This window comes from Impatiens glandulifera, chromosome 2, assembly GCF_907164915.1.
Source record: "Impatiens glandulifera chromosome 2, dImpGla2.1, whole genome shotgun sequence".
NCBI classification, from domain to species: Eukaryota; Viridiplantae; Streptophyta; class Magnoliopsida; order Ericales; family Balsaminaceae; genus Impatiens; species Impatiens glandulifera.
This window is the reverse complement of record NC_061863.1, coordinates 48,637,079-48,663,314: the sequence shown is the minus strand read 5'-3', so window position 1 is coordinate 48,663,314 and position 26,236 is coordinate 48,637,079. Positions and strand designations below refer to the sequence as shown.

The 26,236-nt window shown below is 32.5% G+C and overlaps 2 protein-coding genes across 2 annotated transcripts; both read right to left on the bottom strand.

Annotated features, from left to right (window-relative positions):
• Nucleotides 1-2,096: 2,096 nt before the first annotated feature.
• On the bottom strand, nucleotides 2,097-3,337 carry LOC124927317 (myb-related protein 308-like). The gene is made up of 2 exons (XM_047467713.1): nucleotides 2,925-3,337; nucleotides 2,097-2,852 (listed from the first exon to the last, which is right to left on the bottom strand). The coding sequence occupies exons 1-2, from the start codon at nucleotides 3,185-3,187 to the stop codon at nucleotides 2,288-2,290; spliced, it is 828 nt and encodes a 275-aa protein (XP_047323669.1). The 5' UTR covers nucleotides 3,188-3,337; the 3' UTR covers nucleotides 2,097-2,287.
• A 3,749-nt stretch (nucleotides 3,338-7,086) lies between these two features.
• LOC124926227 (L-ascorbate peroxidase 3-like) lies at nucleotides 7,087-11,534 on the bottom strand. Its single transcript, XM_047466421.1, has 9 exons — nucleotides 11,316-11,534; nucleotides 11,112-11,236; nucleotides 10,949-10,998; nucleotides 10,389-10,454; nucleotides 10,267-10,315; nucleotides 8,761-8,843; nucleotides 8,459-8,538; nucleotides 8,247-8,349; nucleotides 7,087-7,561 (listed from the first exon to the last, which is right to left on the bottom strand). Exons 1-9 carry the CDS (start codon nucleotides 11,426-11,428, stop codon nucleotides 7,364-7,366), a joined length of 867 nt encoding a protein of 288 aa, XP_047322377.1. The 5' UTR covers nucleotides 11,429-11,534; the 3' UTR covers nucleotides 7,087-7,363.
• Nucleotides 11,535-26,236: the final 14,702 nt, after the last annotated feature.

Below are 26,236 nucleotides of genomic sequence, written 5' to 3'. Positions count from 1 at the left end.
TTTAGTTTAGAATATTCTTCTTATATATGTATATTATTAGTTTGACCCTAGTTACTACTACTACTTACCCATTATATATATATATAAGATTAGAATTTGATAAGAATAAAATAAAATATGTATGTATGTAAATAGGCAGTGAGAGATTAGGCAGGTAATTAAGAGTTAGTTCATTTTGTAATTAATGGAGGAGGAGGATGTGGAGCCCGATTGAGCATGAGTAGTACCGGTGCCAATAAATGGTCAACTACCTAACTCTACCCAACAAATCCCAATCAATCATTTTATTAATTCACTACCCAAGATATTTATTAATTAATATCCAATTCCAATTAATTATTTATTTATTTATAATAAGATCCATCAACTAATAAATATTGGCGGTCATTAATTAATTAATTATATATATATGTACTGTGGGTGAATTTGTTGGGGGATGGGGTGGTGGGGGGTAATTAATGAATTGGGTAAAAAAAAAGAAGAAGCAATAATTGTAGGGTTGGTAGAGATGTAGGGACAGATTTGAGTTTGTTCACTATTCTCTTTATTTATTTATTTAATTAATTAAATAAATAAGTAATGAAGAAGAAGAAGAGACAGTTTACCAACCAACCATGACTACTATCTCATTCTCCTCCTCTCACGGCTTATCCATTGACTATAGTTGAAACCATATCATACATACCATATGGCATGTGGAATTAAGCTCCATTGCAAAACTTCCATATTTTGGAATCATTATTATTATGTTAACTACCTATAGAAGCATCTTATCTAATTTATCTTATATTTTGTTAAATTTGAGATTATATATATATATATTATATAAATAGAAAAAAAAAAATCATAAATGATAACAAAAGTAAATATACAAACAATGAAGTTTAGAGCGCATTTAAATCAGGAGTAATTATGACTTTCTCATATAAAGGCTCCATTTTGACAAATAAACCAATTTCTTTTACAGGTGGAAATTCACTTTCACGTTCGTTCGAATGAGTAAGTTTTCATTAAAGATAATTTAATTTTAAACAAACTCCACATCATTTCGAACCCTTGAAAATATTTTTCATTCATATTCATTCAAATATGATAAACAATGTTTGTAAAGAAATACTTGGGCCTTGTTCGGATTGAGTTTTTTAAAAAACTTAGAAGAAAAAAAATAATAATTGGTGATAATTTTGAGGAGGTAATGATTATTTTTGGTTAAAAAACGTAAAGGGTATTAATATATATAAATAAAATAAAAACAATAATTTAAAATAGAGGGTATTTTAGTATTTTGGTTAATAAAATAAGTGATATGATTGTTAAGAAGTGATTAATTATAAAATTGATTTTTTGTTGAGTTTTTTAAAAAACTCACTAAAGTTATTACATGTTGCTGGATGATTCTCATTCCCTTAATATGAATTCTTTTATATATGGTATTTTGTCTTGTATTGTATTTTTATTATGATTGAATATATATACTGTTAATTTGTTTATTCATACAAGATTAATCTTTCAAAAGAAGAAGAAGGTTTTGAGAATAACCCATGTAGTTGTAGTCTTGTAGACCTCAAATTATATTACCAAATTTTGATATACACCCCTAAACTATATATGTTTCTTAATGTAGGTCTCTATAATATTAAAAGAAGTTTTGAAAAGAAGAAGAATATATATATTATAAACGAGTTATTGAATAATTAAAAGAAAACCAAAATATTGTTTTGTAGCCAGTCGGTGATCTCTTAAATTAAAAATAAAATAAAAATGAATTCATCATGTATTTGGGGAAATCTCCACTCAATGAAAGAAGAAGGTTTCTAAGGAAAATCTTAATTAAAATGTTCAAAAAAAGTAGCTAGATTTGAATATTATTATTATTATTTTTTTTTTAAAAAGAAGTGGACTTCTTATTTGCCCATCATCATATCTATATTTGACTATATATATATGTTTGCTTATTCAGATTTTAATTGGAGGATGGATGGATGATGATGTCTTTCACAACAACCAGTTATATTACTTACATATATTGGATTGTAAATAACAAACAAACAAACAAACAAAAAAAAGAACTTATAAAAATTATAATGACACAATTATAAAGACAATTAATTAATCTATCTATGCAGGTTCATGATCAAACTGATCAATCTCTACTAGTTTTCCAAAAATGGATATGATGATACAGATCATGAAATTAATTATTACTAATTTCTCATCTATTAATAGACGATGATGATGATAATGATGATAATACAGATCAAGAAATTAATTTATGGATTGAGAAGATCTAGAACTTCATCTCCAAGCTTCTGTAATCCAACACTACATGATTTGTAGTTCTCAAACCCAAGAAATCATAAGCATTATTATTATTATTGCTATTGCTGTTGCTGTTACAAGTGCAATCCTTGCTTTTCATTATCCCCAAACTGCATGAAAAGCATAAACCCATACTACCCACCTTTATAACTGATGAGATCTTCTTCTGATCATGATTTACTACTGCCGCCACCGCCGCCGGTGGGCTCATACTAAGGTCCAGGTTCAAATCAGGGCACTTAATTTCTCTATTCTTCATCATCGGTAGTACTTTTATGTCTTCTTGTTCTTCTTCTACTACTTCTACTTGTTCTTCTTTGGTTGTAATTATTGGGTTTGCAAATGATATGGTAGTGGTGGTGGTGGTATTGGAAATCATGACTTCCGGCGCCGACGAAGATGAGTCATTTATGGATCGGTGACTAACTGGGTCAATACCTCTGTTAAGAAGCTTCCTTCTTATGTGGGTATTCCAGTAATTCTTAATCTCATTGTCTGTTCTTCCCGGCAATCTTCCGGCAATAAGAGACCATCTAAGAAGATTGAAAACAAATTAGTGATTGAATTATAAAGAAAAACCAAAAGGGTATGTTAAATTTACTTACTTGTTGCCAAGGACACTATGCAATTTGATGATGAGTTCGTCTTCGTCTTCGGTGAAATTGCCGCGTTTGAGGTCGGGACGGAGGTAATTGATCCATCGGAGACGACAACTCTTGCCGCAGCGGAGGAGACCGGCGGATTTGGGAAGAGATCGCCAACAGCCTTCGCCGTGAGCCCTAATGTAGGAGATTAGACGATCGTCTTCTTCTTTGGTCCATGCTCCTTTGTTGGTGTGAGCTTTTTCGCAGCAAGGAGATCTTCCCATCAATCTTCTTATCTGATCTGATCTGATCGGAGCTCCGATTGGAAGCAAAGAAGCTTAAGAAGAAGAAGAAGGCTTCGGTAGACTTTACAGTCAGTGAGTCGAAGCCGGCCCTTGTAGAAATTTGAGGTGGAAATTTATAGGATTTTGACTCTTCTTTTTATTTATTTATTTTTATATATATAATATATAAATATATAAATGTATATATAGAGAGAGAAAGAGAAAGAGAGGAGTGGGAACTCATTGCTTCTAGATGCGAGTTGGTGAGGCTATACTGGGTGGTGCTGGCCTCTCTCATCATCTACGTCTAGGGTTTGTTTGATTTGGGTTATTTGTATGTGTGGATGTGTGTTTATTAAGTTTTTTTTATTTAAATAATTGTTTCACAAAAATTAAAAAAAGAATTATTTGGATTTTAATTATTAAATATTCTTTTGTAAATAATGTAAGCCATAAGGGTTTATTTAAATAAATTTTTATTTATTTAAAAAACAAGTGATGGGTGATATTTTTGATGAGTTATTTATTTATTTTCATTTTTTTTTAAAAAATTTAAAGATTATTAATATATAATAATAAAATAATTTGTTTTTAAATAAAATGTATTTTATAATGAGAATGGATTGAAGAAATTGAGAGAGTGATATTAAAACGAGAAAAAGTGTGAGGATATAAAAAGAGAAATGAGGTGACGAATGAAAAATATGACTATTCTCTCTCATATTAAATTTTCAATCCAATTAAACCATGCCACCTCATTTTTCAATAAATTTTTGTCATATTTTTTTCACTCTCTATCATTTCCCATATAAAAAATAGTGAAATTTTATTAATTTTTCAGCTAATCATATTGTAAATTGATTCCCTACATAAACAAAACTTCATAAATTTAGACTTGCAAATGGAAAAAAAAAATGAGTGAACTCGACTATATTCCAGAAATAGATGCGGCTACGCTGAAAAAACAATTATCTCATTTACAAATATATCTTACAGAATTAAATATATGATAACACGTCATTATCTCCTCCAAATTTTTTTCTTTTATCCTTTCTTATTTAATATTGAAGTTAATAAATTGTATAATGTGATGGATGAAAAGTAGGTGAAATAATGTTTGATATGGTTAGATTTTTTTTGAAAAAAAAAACAAGGCTAAGAGTATGTTTGATATGGTTAGATTTAAAAAAAAAACAAGGATAAGAGTGTTTTGATCACTTGATCGATGAATCAATGATTGAAAAAGAAATGATGCAATTAATGTGTTTTTGTTAAAAAAATTTAAAACAATGTCAAACTAGTTCTAAAGTAAACTTAATTCATATCTACACAAATATAGTTAATAATTATTGTTGCATTAGTATGTACTTTAATTCACTTTTGACAGCTTTGGTAAAGAGAATTAAAGATACCATCATAGTTAATTTCAACTATATATCCTCTCTATGTATACTTGTAAGAACAAAATGTAAACAATCAATTCAGAGGTGATTAATTTAGTTTATAAATAGTGTAAATGCTTCCTAATAAATAAATAATTAATTGTTTGTTTGCTTGTTTAGGGGGCCATAACCAATTACATCATATTACTGTTTAATTAATTATTTATATATATAGCTATATATATATAAGTTTGGTTACCCTAACACCCATATACTTTAATAACTAAATCCCTATCTAAGTCATTACTTGATTACGTTACAAATAATTTAATAAATTAGTACTCACCGCCGCATTAAGATAAGATTATATATAAACCTTCTTCAAATTATGATGAAAGCAATGTTGTTGTGCGCGTCTCATCGTGTTTGGGCCGACAAATTAGTTTATAGTTATAACTCTCAAATCGGATTACCTCACATTTTGTCGAAGTAAATAATACATTTCCCTTTTACATATATATATTATTGATGATAATAAATAATTGAAGGGGAAGGTGAAAGTGGGTGTGGCTATTTTTATGATTACCATAGAAATATAAGTGGTAGTTATGATTCTTAAAGTTTATATATACTATTGGGGTACATGAGATCTTAGCCAAAAAAAAAGGACAACTAAATAAAGGCTTCTAGAAGGGTTAGGTTGGGGAGATGGTGAATATTAAAAGAAAATAAAAAGATTAGTTGTGGGGTTGTGATTGTGAGCTTTGGTTCATCTTCCCCCACTTTGATCTTACTTTTTTTTTTCTCCATAACCTTGTGTTGCAAGTTTGGAGCAATTTTATGCAAATTCAGAAAATAAAGTTACAATCGAGAGAATTATAATTTTTGAAACAACAAAACCACGACTGATTGAAAAGAGTCGATCTAATAAACCAAAATCATGTTCAAGAACCACTTATCAAAAGGCACAAATAGTTATTATGTAAATAGCTCATCTCAAACATTTGAGAATGATAAGAGGGTATGAATAGAAAGTTTATAGTTTTTATTTTTATTTAATATTAAATAAATAAAAAAAAGATCAAAGTAACAAGCTCCAATTGTTAGCCCACCAACCCTGGTCCCACATGACTCTTGTTCATCTTTATCTCCTCTCCTTTCACTCTGAAAATAACGGGTGACTATGAATCATCATCATCATCACCATTCTTAACTCTTTCTTACCATCAACTTCTTGTTGTTTCTTTGTGTATAGTGAGAATGAGAGAGAAATGTGTCTATTTAGGGCTTGTTTGTGGGTTTTTTTTTAAAAAAAATCCAATAAGATGAAAAGTGGTTATTTAAAATTTTATAAAATAAATTAAATATATTTTACTATTTTAATGAATGAAAAATAAAATAAAATAAAATATATGAATTTAGCATAAATCAAAGTAAGCCTTAGTTGAAGAAGGGGGTGTCATGTGCAATAGTGAATAATAATACATAATAATGTTACCTACCTACCTATCTACCTACCTTTTCACCCTTTTTTTCCGGTTGTCGTGATGCAAGGGGCAGGTTTCATCTTTCACCTGTTTTCCACATATTGATTTTGATTGGCTTTTTCATTATTATTATTATTAACCTAGATTCATTTTAATTACAAGATAAATAATAATTACCATGTCAAAATCTATGCCCACTTACTCCACTACACTACTACTACTGCTTGTGTTTTGAATTGACAAATTAAGAAGTTAATTGTAATAATAGAAATGGAAAAACATAGATTGTTATTATGGGTGGTGGTGGTGGTGAATGATATTTAATATTAGAAGAATTGGTTGTTATCTGTCCTCAGCTGTTTTCATTTATTATATTTTATATAGGGGGGATTTGCATTGCATGTTTTCATCCCTCTTTATTTTTGAGGTATTAGATTTAAAGATATAGGAATATGAGAACAGATAGAAAATTGAATAAATGAGGTTGTCCCATGAGGCAAACAAGCATAAAAAAAGATAAGAAAGAACCAACTCATCAAGTCTCATGCTATCATGTGCTGCTGCTTCTGCTGCAAATTAGACTCTTCCTCTTAACCTAGCTCTTTCTTTCTTTTACCTACTCCTCTTCATAATCATCATCATATTTCTTCTCCAAAAAACCAAATCAAACCAAACCCCATGTGATTCTCAACCTAATTTTGTTACCAACTCTGACATTGCCCACTGCCCTCCCTCATCTCTTCTCCCCATCATTCACATGGCCACCACCCTATTTTTAGTTTTAATCCCTTCTATCAAAAGCTACCCCCTTCCTCAGTTTATTATTATTATTATTATTCTAGTGTGTGTTTCATATCTCACTCAAGTCCTAAATTATTGTAAAGATATATTAGCCAGCAGTCATCTACACTACACTCTGCTAGATTGGATGGAATTGGATGAGGAGAGAAGAAGAGTTTTTCAACTCTCCTCCCCATACCATATATTATTGAGAGATTCTGAGACTCCAGTACTACACATCACATGTTACATAGATAAAAATAAATATACCAAATTCAAAGCCAGATCATCTTATATCTTATGTTTCAATCAGACCTTTTATTATTATTTTTATTATAGAGGAGGAGGAGATCATCCACCATCTATGATATGAGAGAGCATACATAGCATGCAGCATGTTATAATATCACAACCCTTCTTTCATCTAAATAACACTTTTTTTAGAATGTAATGTAATGGAATGGAATGGAATGGTTTGTCTGAACTTATTACCAATTTTACTTACTGCAGAAGAAGAAAACCAACCTTCATTTCATTTTCTTACGAACTTCATACAGGTACGACAAAACCACAACTGCAGCAGCAACAGCAATTCCCACCGCACTTTGTGCCAATACCACACCCTCACTTTTATCTACTGCACAGCTGCTTTTTGGGTCGATGAACCCTAATTCAGACAGTTTCTTGTGTGATATTGCGTATTGCTTGAAAAATTCTTCTTCATCCTGCCCCCACCCCACCACCAATTACTTCAAATTATCAGTAACAAATTTATAGCTAGCTAGCTAGGGATCATCATATCAAAACATATTTGGAAACATTCATTTTTTTATTGACAGTTTCTCTACTAAATAAAAGACATCTTTATCACATTTTATATCAAACTCAAAGTAAGAGAACAACACATGGCCATCCAAAACAACCTTACCTATTTCGTTTTAACAGTTTACCACCAGACAGACAAACAAACAAACAGTCTTAAACTATCCCTAATCAAATAGCATGGCTATTGATTGATTCATAGAGTCTGATTAGTTTCATTAACCTGACTCAATTGTCTTTATTCTCTATGTGGGGACTAGCTGCCTCAGGATTATATATTGAACTCTCCTTACAAAATCCATTATAAGCTACCCTTCTAGGCTCTAGCTAAGCTAAGATTTGACAATACTTGCGAGAAGACACATACATTAATATGTGAATGTTGATGTTTATACTTTAGAACAAAATGTGCTTTTAATAAGTGTCTTCCCTCCATAAAAGAACAAAAAAAACTGTTTTGTATGGCATTTAATCTAACCCTTCAATTTTATATCGCAATTTCTGATATGCTTGTTGTGCTGGCTATACACACAGTGAATAGAATAATCCTTGTGATTGGTAGACATGAACCTTTCAAATTTACATTACCTTTGCATACAAGTTAACTAAAGGGCGGAACACAGGATCCTCCACTAAGACCTTATCTGTTGGAAGTCTCAACAGTCCTTCTGACTCTCCATTCAAAAGCTCTCTGCATAATAATCATAACATGTTAGAGCACTCAAAATCTAAAATACTTCATTCCTGCTACTGCTAAGATCACAATAAATAATTCATCTAAGCATTTATAATAACCCTACATGAAATAAGAATTATCAAACTTCAGAGGATCCTTAGTCCAAGGGCCATCAAAACCTGATCTTTCGGGATGTGCCCTTCCCTGCATAAGAATACTCAGGCATTACCACAAAAACCAACAAAAATGGTGAAAAATAAATATCCCACCTCACAATTAATTTCACAGAGAAAAAGGTTGTGTAAAGTTTGCATGTAAAGTCAAATAAAGAATTGTCAAAATATCAATGGAACATAGAAAAAAAGGGACTAAAGGAATCTGAAAAAGCGAAGAAAAAAAGGAACGTATAAAGCTCATTATTCATACCAGTGTGTGGCCTCCTGATAGTGCCACGATATCTTTGTCACTCAGATTCATCCTATAGAAAATGTCCCTCAGATGTTGGGCACCTGAAAAGAAAGATGATGATAAAGTTTTTATTATTACACAATTACCAATGGCTGTATTTACACAGTATCATGCATGTGTCATGTGTGAATTCTTAGGAGTATAGTTGACACCACTCACAAGCAGGAGTTGACATGGATTTTTTAAGATTTTCTAAAAGATTTGGTCATTAGTGCATGAAATAGGATATATTCAACATTCAAATCCATGTTAATAAAAGCAGCTCAACCAAAAATCCAATCTGCATATCTATGAGAACCAGAAGATGGCTATCTTATAGCCTTTTAACCTTCTGAAAGTTACTGCTAAACAAATAAAAAAAATCCACAATTTAAGACTATGAAGACCACAAAGGATCCATAATTGCTGCTTTGAGGAGCTAAAGAAACTACAGATGGATTTGAAAAAAGTCAAAGAAAGAAGATCAGTCAAAGTGCCGTCAGTTAGGCAATTGCATTGGCAAACTTCCGGCCAGACTGAAATAGTTGGTTAAAAGACCTTTTCACATTTTGAACAAAACAATCAAGAAAATGAAAATGTTCAGCATTGCCATCTAACAAAAGTCAGAAAGTGCATTAAGTTTTTCAGATTTACTACTAACCTCTTCATGGTGAAAACTAAGGAACTATTAGATGGTGTTTCAGGATATTAGCATATTGGGGGTCCTGTTATTCATCTTTTATCATGGTATATAGAACTAAGAAGGATGATGACAGTGTGCTAGGAGTAATATAGACAAGAGAACGTCAACAGTGGGATGATTTGGTTCCTAGTAACATGGTGATATATCTGAACTATTATTCGATCATCTTGGTATTATCAAAGTACTAAAACTTATATATCCATTTTTTACTACTATCCACCCACCATATGACAACTGCAGACGATACTTAAAAGGACTAAGAAGTAGAAACAGATGAGATATAGGAGCGTAGTTCTTGCACTTTACATCATTATTGGCCTCTCAATCCTGAAAGGAACGGACCTCACCTTTCTTCTTTGTTTCTATACCTGGATTACCTTCCAATTGCATAGCAAAGTGCTTGTGATTCCAATAAGTTATTCGCTAAACCCACATAAATAGTATTCCCAAAGATGGTCCTAGTCTAGCCATAAGGACAATTTACACCTTTTGTTGCTTTATTCACATATTTTCATATGATGCTTAAGTATAAGATAGGAAATATGGGCATCTAACAACTTCCTGGTGCATTTTTTTTAGAACACCAGAAGTTGCACATGACACTTCAGTTTGGAAGCTAACACACTGTTATAACCCCATCAACCTTAACAACCAAAAAATGTAATAAGTTACAGCTCATTCATTGTCAGAAATTACAACATGAAACATGATTTTTATTTTTCTCAAAGGATACAAAACCTGGGGATAATATCTTTGGATGTGTAGAATGATTAAAGTTTTACCTTTAGAGGCATTTGGAAGTCGGCCTTCCTTTGGAGAAATCATGGAGTCCTAAAAGAAAACTCAATATTTATTACAAGCCAGAAATAAAACACTCCATCCATGTGAGAAAATAATGGCACACCTTTCTACCAGGAACAAAATCAACAGTTGGTCCTCCAGTGACTTCAACTGCGACAACTCCAGCAAGCTACAGAAAAATACCACAGTAGTTGTTCACCATGAATGCTTCATACTTAAAACACAAACAAATCAATAATTTTATAGAGACCATAAGAGCTACACCTCTATTTCACTGTTTACTGCTGCAGGGTACTCAAATAATAACAAAAACTTAAACCCCAGACGCAAGAAAGCACTCAAAACATGAATACATTGCACATAACCTTTTGACATTTTGTTTTGTGAATCTTATCATCAAGAACATCCAGGAATATGATATTTTTTAATTCTGCTTTATAATTTCATCTCTCATTAAAATAAATCTTGTTTTGTAGCTCATGATTTGTTTTAAGTTCCTGAGGACCCACATCCCAGGAACATTGCTAACCAAGGGTTCACAAATCTTTCTTTTCATCATCACCTAGTAACCAAATAATGTACTGTTTAATTATCTGAAGAGGCAGTCATTAATCTCTATTATCAGCAAACTAGGTAAATGGTAACATAAAATGAAATGGTTACCTGGTAAAGATCAGCATATGAAATCTTTGGGCATCTAGCCTTTACAGTTTCTGCAATTAATTAATAAGAAAAGTATGTTAAAAAAACTAAATAAAAATCCTTCCAGATTTCCTTTCCCCCTTTTATTTCCATGCAATACAAAGATAAGCAGCAAGAAAGTTACCGCAAAAATCAATTGCGATCTTCAAGCCGTTGTTAGAGCCATGATTAGACTCCTCCTCATTTCTGATTGAGCCATTGGGGCCGCCAGTTTTAGTGGTTACATCATAAGTCCCAGCGTCATGCCACCTAGAGCGACGGAAAATCATCATCGAGAGTAAGACATTAGTTAAAGAGATAGATTTCGGGAGGGAGAGAGAGAGAATACGCCAAGCGAAGCATAATAGGAGCGCAATTCTTGTTGGAGATGAGAGCACGAAGATCTCGACGAGCTCTGTCGATCTGCTTGAGGTATTCGGTGTCCACGACAGATAACGCCATGGAAACTGTGTGTGTATTGTGGCTGAGCAGTGAGGTCTGTTAAGCTGCAGAAGATTGAGAAGAAATGGACTTGATTGGCTTGGAAGCAGCGAAATGAAAATATTCAGTTTGGTGTTGAGATAGGTTTTTTCATTGTTGTGGACTATGTCGTCCTATGCGACTTCAGCTAAGTTCCAAACCCATTTGCAACGTGTCACCAACACCAAGAGCTTCTTTGATGAAAAAAAATCTTATTAATTATTTGGATCTTTTTATTAAAATTTAATCTGAATATTTTAAAAGAAATGATAAACTCAGCCGAGGTCATCTTTATCCATGACCCATTTTTTTGGTCATGGTCTTGATTATTAAAACAGTTTTATGACTAAGATCTTGGTCATTGTGCTTATCTATGACCAACCAAATCTTAATCATGAATTAAAAAATATTATTTTTATTTTTAAATTAAAAAAATAATAAATAATTTTTAAATATAATAATAATATTTAATTTCTAATTTTTATACGTAATAATATTTTTATACATATTAATTATGAATAATTGTAAACAAATGAGGATAATTAGTAAAAATGTAGAAAATTGTGATTTTTTTGTGCTCCGAAATATAGCAAGAGTGGTCTCTATTTATAGATCTCGAAAAATTATGAATTTTGATATAATTTTTTTAAAAAAAAATTATAAATAATATTAAAATCGGATTTTAAAGATAAGAAATAAAGAAAATCTGGGCAACCAATCAGATGCTGACAAATGTCAGCATTTGATTAGATGACCATGGTTGTGATTTTTGTCATAACTTGACAAAAATAAAGACCAAATCACATGGTTTTGGTTTTGGTCATGGAATGACCCAATATTTGGTTATGATAAATTGACATGATCATCTATGACCAACATCATACCCATTATTTGGTCATGGATAAGGATGGTCTGAATGTCTTACCAAGTGGGTAGGTGAAAAAAAAATGGGTATAAAAGGATAAAACTCAAAATCTAGGATGGAAAAATATTTTATTTCGGCGAAAATTTTCTCCCAACCAAAACTCTAATAGTATTTCGTTTTTTCAGATCTAGTTATTTAATAATATTATTGAGTTTATTTTTGTATGATAACCTAAATGTTATTTCGTTTTTTTAGATGTTAGTTATTTAATAATATTATTCAGTTCGGATCAAATTATTTAACAATTTTGTTCAAACTTTCAGAAAACCAATAAAGAGATGTAGTAGATGAAGCAGTGAACCTGAACAAATCACCTCATGTTGAAACTGAAAGGTACCCGATGAATTTTTGAGATATTTCGACCTCTAGAAAATGCAATTTCGAGGGAAATAACCCAAAATTTCATATTTAGTGTCCCAAAATGTCCATTTCGAATGTTTTTATTCATACAAAACTTGGAATCCATACTGAATACCATTTAATAAAGAAGAGACTGAAAAACATAGTATACAACTCCATAATTATTCAACAATGCGAAGATGATTGGATTAGACTAATAGAAGATTATCTAGAAGATAATGCTGGTTGAATTTTTTATTTTTGGAAAGATCTAAATGGATATCTGTTTATGTGAAAGGACAATTTTAGGTCGGGATGTCCACATCTCAACGGAGTGAAAGTATGAACGCATTCTTTGATGACTACGTGCAGTCCAAAACATCCCTCAAACAATTCGTCGAGTAATATGATAGGGCTTTGTTGAGAAATATCGAGAGAGAAAAAATTGGATTTTCAATTGTTTAATTCTTTGATACCAACTGTCAGTGGATTTCCTTGAAAGGCAATACTAAGCCTTCTACACTCTAGATCTATTTAAGTTGGTTCAAGAACAAGTTAGAGGGTTGATGTTGTGCAACATCTCAGTAATTGATGGACATCTTGTATATTTAAAGTTGAAGAAATTGTTTTAGGGGTTAATGGAGAACATTTCTTACAAAGTGCATTATATCGAACTGGACTATAATGTTAAATGTCAATGTCGATTGTTTGAGTTCAAAGGTATTTTGTGTAGGCATATCATGGCTGTGTTGAAAAATTAAGGGTTAATGAGGTACCAATGTGTTATATAATGGACCGGTGGCGTAACGATATTAAGCGTGAATATCAAACTATCACCAATATTTATGATTCAAATATGTTTGTGGAAGAAAAAAATGTCATAATAGTCTAACTATGTTGATGGAAGAGGTTCAACAAGTTGGAGTAAAATATTAAGACAATTGTTCTTTTTTGAAATCCATTTAAAGACAAAACCATTTAAAGACATAAAAGGCTTGATGAAACAGTTTATGTCACTTAATCATGGAAGCACATAATCATCTAAAGACAAAACCACAAAAGCATCTCCATAAACATCCATTTTGACACACTCTCCTAACAAAGTTAGAAGTCGAGGACGACCACCAATAAAGATGAAACAATTTTTAATTGAGAAAATCCCTAAGAAGTCGTCTCCGAGATCAGGAAACAAGGGTTGTCCTAATTATTTAATAGATGTTAATGATAGTTGTTGTGATATATAATGTGAAAAAAGGTATTTATAATTCCATTGTTTTTGGTATTAGGGAAATACAGCCACATCAGCAATAGTGCAAGATTCAACACAATAACAACAGTGGAATGATCCATTGTTGACTCAATTTTCCTTCACATCAACTTTGTCCTCTCAAACATATCCCGAAGATAATGTGTGTGGGGATAACATTCAACGGAGATAGTAATTATATGATCATTTTGATAGTAATTGATATTTCGAGACGCGAAATATCAATTTTGGCTCCCGAAATCATCATTTTGGGATCCAAAATCATCATTTTGGGACTCGAAGTCATCATTTCGGGACCAAAAAGAGTGGAGATTCTATATAATACTTTATCATTTCGTGTCTAGAAAATCGAAAACAATTGAAGACTAGAAAAAACAAAAACAATTGAAGAGTAGAAAACTAAATAATTTCGTGTCCTTTCTTTATAGCACCTCTAGAAGAAAACAAATTGTACATTTTGGGAGATTCATCTCTTATAGCTTCTAGATATTTGTCATAAATATAGTCCAACTTCCTGTTCAATTTTGACAATATGATGAGCGTACAATATTTTACTCGGAAAGCCTCAAGAAATCATTTTGCCTAAAAAAACAAGTTTCATTAAGAATTATAAAACAATCAATAAGTTAAATATGTAACTTACATGTTTTATGATAAAACCATAATCCCACTTTTTATTACCCAAATAAGTTTGAATATGTCTCATAGAGTATATTCCACTGTTGTATTAGTATTGTTTTGTCAAGCTAATTTCAAAACTTTGAATCGAAATTTAGCTATTGCAGTTGCGATTTTAGAGTCGATAGTGCTGAAGAACTCCAAGAAGGAAACTATCTGTTTTACCAATGAAGTTAAATTTAACATAGATTTCAAAAAACACTTTAACATTGAGAAAGTTGAAATTACCAGTTGCCAAGTTGTGACATTTATTTTTCCATGACATTTTTTGGTAATGAGAGGTTGTCGATGATTTTGATTAACCTCTTTGTCATATTGATGCAAACAACATAATAATGACTTTCGTATATAATTGAGAAAAAGATCTGCAAAGTCATATTAAAATATGATATATATGAGTCGTCTTTAAGTATGATATAAAATAGTGACTTACAAGTTGACATGTATGATATCTTCTGGTGTTGTATTAAATATTCCTATTTTTTCATGAACTTAATCAATAAGAAATTTTGGATTTTGATACATGACTTTCAAATCAAATTATTCTCCTCGTTCTCCACCACATGCTGAGGTGGAAGTGGAAGGCGCCTAACATCGTTTCCACGTCCGAATCCTCCATTTTCCATATCTATTTCCAACCTAACCTTCAATTTCATGCCATTCTAACATTATAGTATATGAAATCGGTGCTCATCATGGAGTTCAGGGTTGCTAACCCTATATAAGTAGCACAACTGAAAACATACATATGTTAAAAATATTTACATTTGCAACCACCAAAATAAAGTAGTGATGACAAAGATTACTTACGATAAAGAATGTCTGTGGTCCTTGAAAATGTCGTTTTTGTTCAGCTGCCATCTTTTGCATGATTCAACTAATTCATTAAGTACGAATTTGCACCAATTAAACTTTGGAATATTACGAATATTTGAAATAGATTTCAGAAATCTAAACCTACAAGTACAAAAACAAATTTCATGATTATTAACAATACATATACCATATGTAAATTTTGAGATATACCTGGATAGTTGACCCTGGTGATCACACTAGAAAAAGCAGCTGACAACATATAGTAGGAAGTCTATCTTGAAATTATTGTCAGCTGCTTTGTTTTCGTTGATTTTCTTTGGCATATCGATCACAATAGGACCACCATTTATCGGGTTACCCCATTGAGTCCTAAAGGCCTTCAACTTTGTATCGGTATCGTTTCTCTCATATTCTACAATGTCCAACTCCCCTCCAGGGATGCCTAATACGATTTGAACATCCACTTCTTCAATTTTTACTCCTCGCCACTCTATAGGATGAACGCACAATGAGCACAGTCAAACTTTTTGACGAGATAACGTGAGATTTTGCTAGGACATTTTGAAAGAGAGAGTGACAAAAGAGAGATAAAGTCTATGGCCTTCACAACCTCTTTTCGTTGATCTGGCAGTAGTTGAAAAAGTTTTAAAAGGCTAAAAGACGAGGTCCTCGTTAAAAATATGTTGTGGGCTACTTTTTTTTGTGAGAGTTTTGGTGAATTATCTTCTTGGGTCGCCTTCTTTTTACGTTTCTTTGCTCTACAAAAACAAAAGAAACAAATTAAAAATAAATAAATGAACCATGAAGTAGATAAACATTCATAAATATTCCGAAATGGTGATTTTGGGACTAGAAATCACACGAAATGGTTATTTCAGAACGTTTAAGTCTATTTTGGGATCAGAAATGGTCATTTTGGGATGAGAGCACTAGTAAAAAAATGATTTTTAAGGAGAGCAAAAACTCTCAGAGAAAACCCAAATGCCTTCGGTCATACTTTTTACCGAGGGCAATAAATGCTCTTGAAGTGTTTTAGTGATACAATTATTGGTGAAAAGAATAGAATATTTGCGAGGACAATCAAAGGCTCTCGGCGAAAATAATAGAGTGTTTGCGAGGGCATTCAAAGGATCTTAGTGAAAAGAATAGGCTATTTGCGAGGGCAATCAAAGAATATATTTACCGAGAGTAGAAACCTATTGCTCTCGGCTATGATTATTTTTTTTTAAAATAAAACGGTTGTAAACTGAATATTACCTATTTAAACCAATCAATTTCAGACAAAGATTACTTACGATAAGGAATGTCTGTGGTCCTTGGAAATGTCGTTTTTTAGTTACTTTGTTCTCCTTGATTTTCTTTGGCATATCGATCACAATAGGACCGCCATTTACCGGGTTACCCCATTGAGTCCTAAAGGCCTTCAACTTTGTATCGGTCTCGTTTCCCTCATATTCTACAATGTCCATCTCCCCTCCAGGGATGCCTAATACGATTTGAACATCCACTTCTTCAATTTTTACTCCTCGCCACACTCTATAGGATGAACGCACAATCAAACTTTTTGACGAGATAACTTGTGATTTTGCCAAGACATTTTGAAAGGGAGAGTGACAGAAGAGAGATAAAGTCTATGGCCTTCACAACCTCTTTTCGTTGATCTGGAAATAGTTGAAAAAGTTTTAAAAAGTCAAAAGACAAGGTCCTCGTTAAAAATATGTTGTGGACTACTTTTTTCTGTGAGAGTTTTGGTGAATTATCTTCTTGGGTCGCCTTCTTTTTATGTTTCTTTGCTCTACAAAAACAAAAGAAACAAATTAAAAATAAATAAATGAACCATGAAGTAGATAAATATTCAGAAATATTCCGAAATGGTGATTTTGGGACTAGAAATCACCCGAAATGGTTATTTCAAAACATTTAGGTCTATTTTGGGATCAGAAATGGTCATTTTGGGACGAGAGCACTAGTAAAAAAATGATTTTTAAGGAGAGAAAAAACCCTTAGAGAAAACCCAAATGCCTTCGGTGATACTTTTCATCGAGGGCAATAAATGCTCTCGAAGTATTTTAGTGATACAATTATTGGTGAAAAGAATAGAATATTTGCGAGGACAATCAAAGGCTCTCGGCGAAAATAATAGAGTATTTGCGAGGGCATTCAAAGGCTCTCAGTGAAAATAATAGGTTATTTGCGAGGGCAATCAAAGAATATATTTACCGAGAGTAGAAACCTATTGCTCTCTCTCGGCTATGATTATTTTTTTTAAATAAAACGATTATAAATTGAATATTACCTATTTAAACCAATCAATTTCAGACAGAAATCATACACAAATTAAAAATACCGAATTTCATATACCAAAATCCAAAAATACAATTATCCAATAAACCTAAATCTCAATTCATCCAAAAATACAATTATCTAATAAACCAAAATTCCAATCATCCAATATATCGATCAAAGTATTAAAAGATAAAAGAAGGTTTAAATATATCATATACCAGACTGATCTGTAGGTGGAGGTGGAGGATATCTCGCCATAAAAGTCACTAGCTGGTTCTGGAATTCTTCTCTTTGTCATTCCATTTGTCTTTTTGTCTCAAGTACTATAGTCTCCAATTGTTCTCTTTTTGAAGTCTCCTCTTGTAATTTAGTATTCAAATGCTCGTACTCTTGATCCCTCCCCGTGATTGACTTCCACCCCGTAAATCTCCTATAAACTAGGTGGACCTCACCCTGGATCCCATTCCAATGACCCTCTCATACTCTTGTCATCCAAAAACGTGAAACTGAAGGAAGAAACTCGGAGATGCCGAAATCGTAAGACTATTGGAATCTGGCAGCGGTGAATAATCGGAACAGCGGTGAACGGAAGAAGAGAGTAAGAGAAGAAAGAAAGATGCGAACTTGAGGCAACATTAAAACTATCTTTGAGGGTTGAAAAAATAGCTCTCAGTGAATATAATAAAGAAATATTTCCAAGAGAAGGTAATAATAATTATCTTCGAGAGCAAATGAATGCCTTCGCCAATAGTTAAAAAATAACCGAAAGCTAATGAATTCCCTCGGCAATGTAATTTTTTTCGGTGACTACTAAAGAACGACAAGAACATAAGGCTAGAGCTACTTAATGGACTATTGATCAGACGAATAAATGGATGAGAATCAACCAGAAAGCAATAAATCAACAAATTAACAAACTTAACCTAAAACTTAACAAACACAATAATGCAAGTTTCAAAAGTATTCATACAAGTAGATATAACAATCAATAATCCAGCAAAACTCTTTCACATTAAAGTAAGAACCCAACATCATATAAATGAAATAAAGAGATGAAGAGATACCTCGACTGTTGTTGTTCATGTGCGATGGATCAAAGTTGTTAAGGTGAAACTGAAGAAAGAAACTCAGAGATGCCGGAATCGTAAGATTATTGGAATCGGACGACGGTGAAAAATCGAAATCGGAGCAACAGTAAATGGAAGAAGAGAGTAAGAGAAGAAAGAGGCGAACTTGAGGCAACATTAAAACTATCTCCGATGTCTGAAAAAATAACTCTCGATGAATATAATAAAGAAATATCCCCGATAGAAGGTAATAATAATTATCTTCGAGTGCAAATGAATGCCCTCACCAATAGTTATGAATGCCCTCACCAGTAGTTATGAATGCCCTCGTCAATATAATTTTTTTGGTGACTGTTAAAAAACGACAAGAACATAAGGCTAGAGTTACTCAACGGGTTATTGATCAGACGAATAAATGGATGAGAATTAACCAGAAAGCAACAAATCAACAAATCAACAAATTAACAAACTTAACCTAAAACTTAACAAACACAACAATGCAAGTTTCAAAAGTATTCATACAAGTAGATATAACAATCAATAATCCAGCAAAACTCTTTCACATTAAAGTAAGAACCTAACATCATATAAATGAAATAAAGAGATGAAGAGATACCTCGACTGTTGTTGTTCATGTGCCATGGATCAAAGTTGTTAAGGTGAAACTGAAGAAAGAAACTCGGAGATGCCGGAATCGTAAGATTATTGGAATCGGGCGACAGTGAAAAATCGAAATCGGAGCAACAGTAAATGGAAGAAGAGAGTAAAAGAAGAAAGAGGCGAACTTGAGGCAACATTAAAACTATTTCAGAGGTCTGAAAAAATAACTCTCGATGAATATAATAAAGAAATATCCCCGATAGAAGGTAATAATAATTATCTTTGAGTGCAAATGAATGCCCTCACCAATAGTTATGAATGCCCTCGTCAATATAATTTTTTTGGTGACTGTTAAAGAACGACAAGAACATAAGGCTAGAGTTACTCAACGGGCTATTGATCAGACGAATAAATGGATGAGAATCAACCAGGAAACAACAAATCAACAAATTAACAAACTTAACATAAAACTTAACAAACGCAACAATGCAAGTTTCAAAAGTATTCATACAAGTAGATATAACAATCAATAATTCAGTAAAACACTTTCACATTAAAGTAATAACCTAATATTATATAAATGAAACAGAGAGATGAAGAGATACCTCGACTGCTACTGTTCATGTGCGATGGATCGAAGTCATCAATGTGAAACTGAAGGAAGATCGGAGATGCCGGAATCGTAAGATTATTGAAATTGGGCGGCAGTGAATAATTAGAATCGGAGCAGCGGTGAAAGGAAGAAGAGAGAAAGAGAAGAAAAAGGCGAACTTGAGGCAACGATAAAACTATCTCTGTGGGCTGAAAAATTAGCTTTCAGTGAATATAATAAAGAAATATCCCCGAAAGCATTAGCCAAGACTCTCGGTAATAATAATTATCTCCGAGATTAAATGAATGCCCTCGCCAATAGTTAAAAAATAACCGAAAGCTAATGAATTCCCTCGGCAATGTAAATTTTTTCAATGACTACTGAGGAACGACAAGAACATAAGGCTAGAGCTACTCAACAGGCTATTGATCGGACAAATAAATGAAAGAGAATCGACCAAGAAGCAACAAATCAACAAATTAACAAACATAACCTAAAACTTAACAAACGCAACAATGCAAGTTTCAAAAGTATTCATACAAGTAGATATAACAATCAATAATCCAGCAAAACCCTTTCACATTAAAGTAAAACCTAACATCATTTAAATAAAATAGAAAGATGAAGAGATACCTTGACTGTTGTTCATGTGCGATGGATCAAAGTTGTCAACGTGAAACCGAAGGAAGAAGATTGGAGATGCCAGAATCGGAAAACTATTGGAATCGGGCGGTAGTAAATAATTAGAATCGGAGTAGCGGTGAAAGGAAAAAGGAAAAAGAGAGAAATAGAAATAATAAAGAGGCGAACTTGATGCAACATTAAAACTATCTCCAATGGCTAAAAAATAGATCTTAGTGAATATAATAAAGAAATATCCCCAAGAGCATTAGCCGAAGACTCTCGGTAATAATAATTATCTTTGAGAGCAAATGAATGATCTCGTCAATAGTTAAAAAATAACCGAAAGCTAATGAATGTCCTTGACAATGTAAATTTTTTCGGTGATTGTTGATGAATGACAAGAACATAAGGCTAGAACTACTTAACGGGCTATTGATCGGACGAATAAATAAAAGAGAATCGACCGAGGAGAAGCAAATTAATAAATTAACAAACTTAACCTAAAACTTAACAAACGTAGTAATGCAAGTTTCAAAAGTATTCATCATACAAATAGATATAACAATTAATAATCCAGCAAAACCTTTTCATATTAAAGTAAAAAGCTAACATCATATAAATGAAACAGAGAAATGAAGAGATATCTCGACTATTGCTGTTCATGTGTGATGGATCGAAGTAGTCAACGTGAAACCGAAGGAAAAAATATCAAAGATGTCGGAATAGGACTATGCTGCACGGGTACGGGTGTCATATCAGATACGGCGATACGACAAATTTTGAAAATATAGGATACGATACGTTTATGATACGCAAATTATATATATAATATTTATATAAATTTAATATTGAAATAAATAAAAATAGAAACTCATATTCATTTTTTATAATATCCATTACAATTCAAAAACAGAACACATAGTTATTATTATTAATTTATTACAAATCATCCAAATTAATCTCATTGCCGACATTGTCTTCATCCGTAAATAAAATTGCTTCCAATTCAGGTTCATCAAAAGAAAAAATTGTTATTTCAAGGATAGAAGTACCCTCTATGTCCATAGAATCAAATACATTTCGCTCCAACATCCCACATCTACTTTCTCCTTCTTTATATTTGAAGTCCTCCTTGATAAAAAACAAATATTATAGTGAACATACACCAAATCTTTCGCTCTTTGTGGAGTTATATTGTTCCTTTTCAATGAGTGTATGAAGTTATAGGTGCTCCAATTTCTCTCACAACAAGAAGAAGATGATGGTTGTCCAAGTAACTTTAAAGCTAAACTTTGAAGAGTTGGTGCAGAAGCACCATGGATAACCCACCATTTGGTTGGAGACATCAACCCCCGGTCGCGCATTGAATCATTATCAGAAAAATCATCAATGAATGCTGAAAAAGAGGCAAACATATGACCATTTTTACACACCGCCATGATATTGATAAGTGGTCTTTTTTGTACATTCGACTATCCATCACTACAAATACTAACACCTTTTTGTTTCTAAGCATTTTTTGTTGGCTCTAATATCTTTTCAATATGAGCCTTTTCTTTTTGAAGGAGTGTGGTTCTAAATAGATTGTATTCGGGTGGAAGATAACCTGGAATCGTTCGTTGAGTAGCCATACTGAAGGCACAAACATAATGTGGATTCCTAGCAATATTGAAAGACAGTCCACCTGTGTAAAAAAATCTTGCAATTTTTTTAATGTAGTTCATCTCTAGCATTTAGGTTAAAAGCTTTTTCAAGAGGCCCAAGTGTTCCTTTCTTCTTCTTTGTTGGATCATCACTTTGCAAAGAAAAATTAATTGATGCTACATATGATGAAGGCAAATTAGGTAGTGGAAGTTGTTTTGGTTGAGCATTATTCTTTCTCAATTATGCTTCATTCAAAAGTTCTTCCATGTGTTTGAATTAATCTTTTGTGACAACCGCAGAATTAACAATTCCAAGTTCTTTTTAGTAAATGAGCTTTGACTCTTGAATACGATCTCATATACACTTTAGTGCATATATTATAAGACCATGTTATATTTCCTCCACCTAACCATTTTCCAATCTTTGTCACAAATCTCCATAAGAATAGGAAGACTATTAAAATCGGGCGGCGGTGAATAATCGGAATCGGAGCAGGGGTGAAAGGAAGAAGAGAGAAAGAGAAGAAAGAAAGAGGCGAACTTGAGGCAAAGTTAAAACTATCTCCATTGGCTGAAAAAAATAGCTCTCAGTGAATATAATAAAGAAATATCCTCGAGAGCATTAACCGAAGACTCTCGGTAATAATAACTATCTCCGAGAGAAAATGAATGCCCTCGTCAATAGTTAAAAAATAACCGAAAGCTAATAAATGCCCTCGTCAATGTAAATTTTTTCAGTGACTGTTGAGGAATGACAAGAACATAAGGGTAGAACTACTCAACGGGTTATTGATCAGACAAATAAACAGAAAAGAATCGAGGAAGTAACAAATCAACCAATTAGCAAACTTAATCTAAAACTTTACAAACGTCAGTCCAAATTTCAAAAGTATTCATACAAGTAGATATAACAATCAATAATCCAGCAAACCTATCACATTAAAATAAGAACCTAACATCATATAAATGAAACAGGGAGATGAAGAGATAGATCGACTACTGATGTTCATGTGCGATGGATCGAAGTCGTCAACGTGAAACTGAAGGAAAAAAATCGGAGATGCCGGAATAGGAAGACTATTGGAATTGGGCGACGGTGAATAATCGGAATCGAAGCAGAGGTGAAAGGAAGAAGAGAGAAAAAGAAGAAAGAAAGAGGCAAACTTGAGACAAGATTAAAACTATCTCTAAGGGTTAAAAAAATAGTTCTCGGTGAATATAATAAAAAAATATCCTCGAGAGCATTAACCGAAGACTCTTAGTAATAATAATTATCTCCGAGAGCAAATGAATGCACTTGCCAATAGTTAAAAAATAATTGTAAACCAATGAATGCCCTTGACAATGTAAATTTTTTCGATGACTTCTGAGGAACGACAAGAACATAAGGCTAGTGCTACTCAACAGGCTAATGATCGGTGAATAAATGGAATAGAATCAACCAGGAAGCAAGAAATCAACAAATTAACAAACTTAACATAAAACCTAACAAATGCAATAATGCAAGTTTCAAAAGTATTCATACAAATAGATATAACAATCAATAATCTAACAAACCCTTTCACATTAAAATAAAAATCTAACATCATTTAAATGAAATAGAGAGATGAAGAGGTACATCGACTGTTGTTGTTCATGTGCGATGGATCGAAGTCGTCAACGTGAAACCGAAGGAAGAAGATCGGAGATGCCGGAATTGGAAGAATATTAGAATCTAACGGCGGTGAATAATTGGAATCGGAGCAGTGGTGAAAGGAAGAAGAGAGAAATAGAAGAAAGAAAGAGGCGAACTTGAGGCAACATTAAAACTAACTTCGAGGGCTAAAAATAATAGCTCTCTGTGAATATAATACAGAAATATCCCCAAGAGCATTAACCAAAGACTCTCAGTAATAATAATTATCTCTGAGAGCAAATGAATGCCCTCTCTAATAGTTAAAAAATAACCGAAAGCTAATGAATGCCCTCGGCAAAGTAAATTTTTTCAATGATTGTTGAGGATCGACAAGAACAGTAGACTAGAGCTACTCAACGGACTATTGATCGGAAAAATAAACGGAAGAGATTCGACCAAGGAGCAGCAAATCAACAAATTAACAAACTTAACATAAAACTTAACAAACACACCCATGCAAGTTTCAAAAGTATTCATACAAATAGATATAACAATCAATAATCCAGCAAAAGCCATTCACATTAAAATAAAAACCTAACATCATATAAATGAAACAGAGTTATGAAGAGATAGCTCGACTACTGATGTACATGTGTGATGGATCTAAGTCGTCAACGTGAAACCGAAGGAAAAAGATCGGAGATGCCGAAATATGAAGACTATTGGAATCGGGTGGTGGTGAATAATCGGAATCGAAACAGGGGTGAAAGGAATAAGAGAAAAAAAAAGAAAGAAAGAGGCGAACTTGAGGCAACATTAAAACTATCTCTGAGGGCTGAAAAAAATAGTTCTCGATAAATATAATAAAGAAATATCTTCGAGAGAAGGTAATAATAATTATCTCCAAGAGCAAATGAATGCCCTCACTAAAAGTTAAAAAATAACTAAAAACTAATGAATGCCCTCAGCAATGTAAATTTTTTCGGTGACTACCAAGGAACAATAAGAACATAAGGCTAGAGCTACTCAACGGGCTATTGATCGAACGAATAAATGGATGAGAATCAAGTAGGAAGCAAAAAATCAACAAATTAACAAACTTAACATAAAACATAACTAACGCAACAATGTAAGTTTCAAAAGTATTCATACAAGTATATATAACAATCAATAATTCAGCAAAACCTTTTCACATTAAAGTAAGAACCTAACATCATATAAAAGAAATAGAGAGATGAAGAGATAACTCGATTATTGATGTTCATGTGCGATGGATCGAAGTCGTCAACGAAGAAGAAGAGAGAATGAGAATAAAAGAAAGAGACAAATTTGAGGCAACATTAAACTATCTTCGAGGGCTGAAAAAAATAGTTCTCGGTGAATATAATAAAGAAATATCCCCAAGAATATTAACCGAAGACTTTCGGTAATAATACTTATCTCCGAGAGCAAATGAATGTCCTTGCCAATAGTTAAAAAATAACCGAAAGTTTATAAATAATCTCGGCAATGTAAATTTTTTCGATGACTATTGAGTAACGACAAGAACATAAGGCTAGAACTACTCAACGGGCTATTGATCGGACGAATAAATGGAAGAGAATCGACCAGGAAGCATCAAATTAACAAATTAACAAACTTAACCTAAAACTTAACAAACGCCACAATGTAAGTTTCAAAAGTATTCATACAAATAGATATAACAATTAATAGTTCAGCAAAACCCTTTCACATTAAAGTAAGAACATAACATCATATAAATGAAATAGAGAGATGAAGAGATAGCTCTACTGCTGCTGTTCATGTGCAATGGATCTAAGTCGTCAACGTGGAACCGAAGGAAGAAGATTAGGGTTGCAAATGAGTCGAGTCGAGCTCAAGCTTGTTGAAGCTCGAGCTCGACTCGATTAAATATTTATTAGCTCGACTCGAACTCGAGATCGAACGAGCTTATAAATTTGAGCTCGAGTTCGACTCGACTATATTACCTATAAGCTCGGCTCGACTCGAAAGCTTGAACAAAAATTTAATTTTCAAGCTCGAGCTCGAATTTGAACTCGATTCGAGCTCGAACCAAATTTATTTATAAAATTAAAATATCAAACTTTCATACATATTAATAATTTAAAACATGATATTTCAAAATTAAAATATAAAACAATCATAACTATTCAAAATTTTAAAACATAATAATCCAAAACATTAAATCACCATTACTAAATAAAATTCTAAAACATAAAATTAAAAAATTAAAGTACAAAACTATAAAAAAAATTGTTTGAACATTCAATATATTAATTTTTTTAACTCATGTTCTTCAATAATAGAACAAGTACAA

What these genes read in the sequence shown, in the direction of transcription:
- LOC124927317 (XM_047467713.1), bottom strand. Translation starts at nt 3,187, where the DNA reads ATGGGAAGATCTCCTTGCTGCGAAAAAGCTCACACCAACAAAGGAGCA. An exon ending in CATAGTGTCCTTGGCAACAA is followed by an intron (nt 2,853 to 2,924) that starts GTAAGTAAATTT and finishes CAATCTTCTTAG; the next exon opens with ATGGTCTCTTATTGCCGGAA.
- LOC124926227 (XM_047466421.1), bottom strand. Translation starts at nt 11,428, where the DNA reads ATGGCGTTATCTGTCGTGGACACCGAATACCTCAAGCAGATCGACAGA. An exon ending in CCTATTATGCTTCGCTTGGC is followed by an intron (nt 11,237 to 11,315) that starts GTATTCTCTCTC and finishes CCGTCGCTCTAG; the next exon opens with GTGGCATGACGCTGGGACTT. An exon ending in ACTTCCAAATGCCTCTAAAG is followed by an intron (nt 8,844 to 10,266) that starts GTAAAACTTTAA and finishes CTTTCTTTTCAG; the next exon opens with GTGCCCAACATCTGAGGGAC.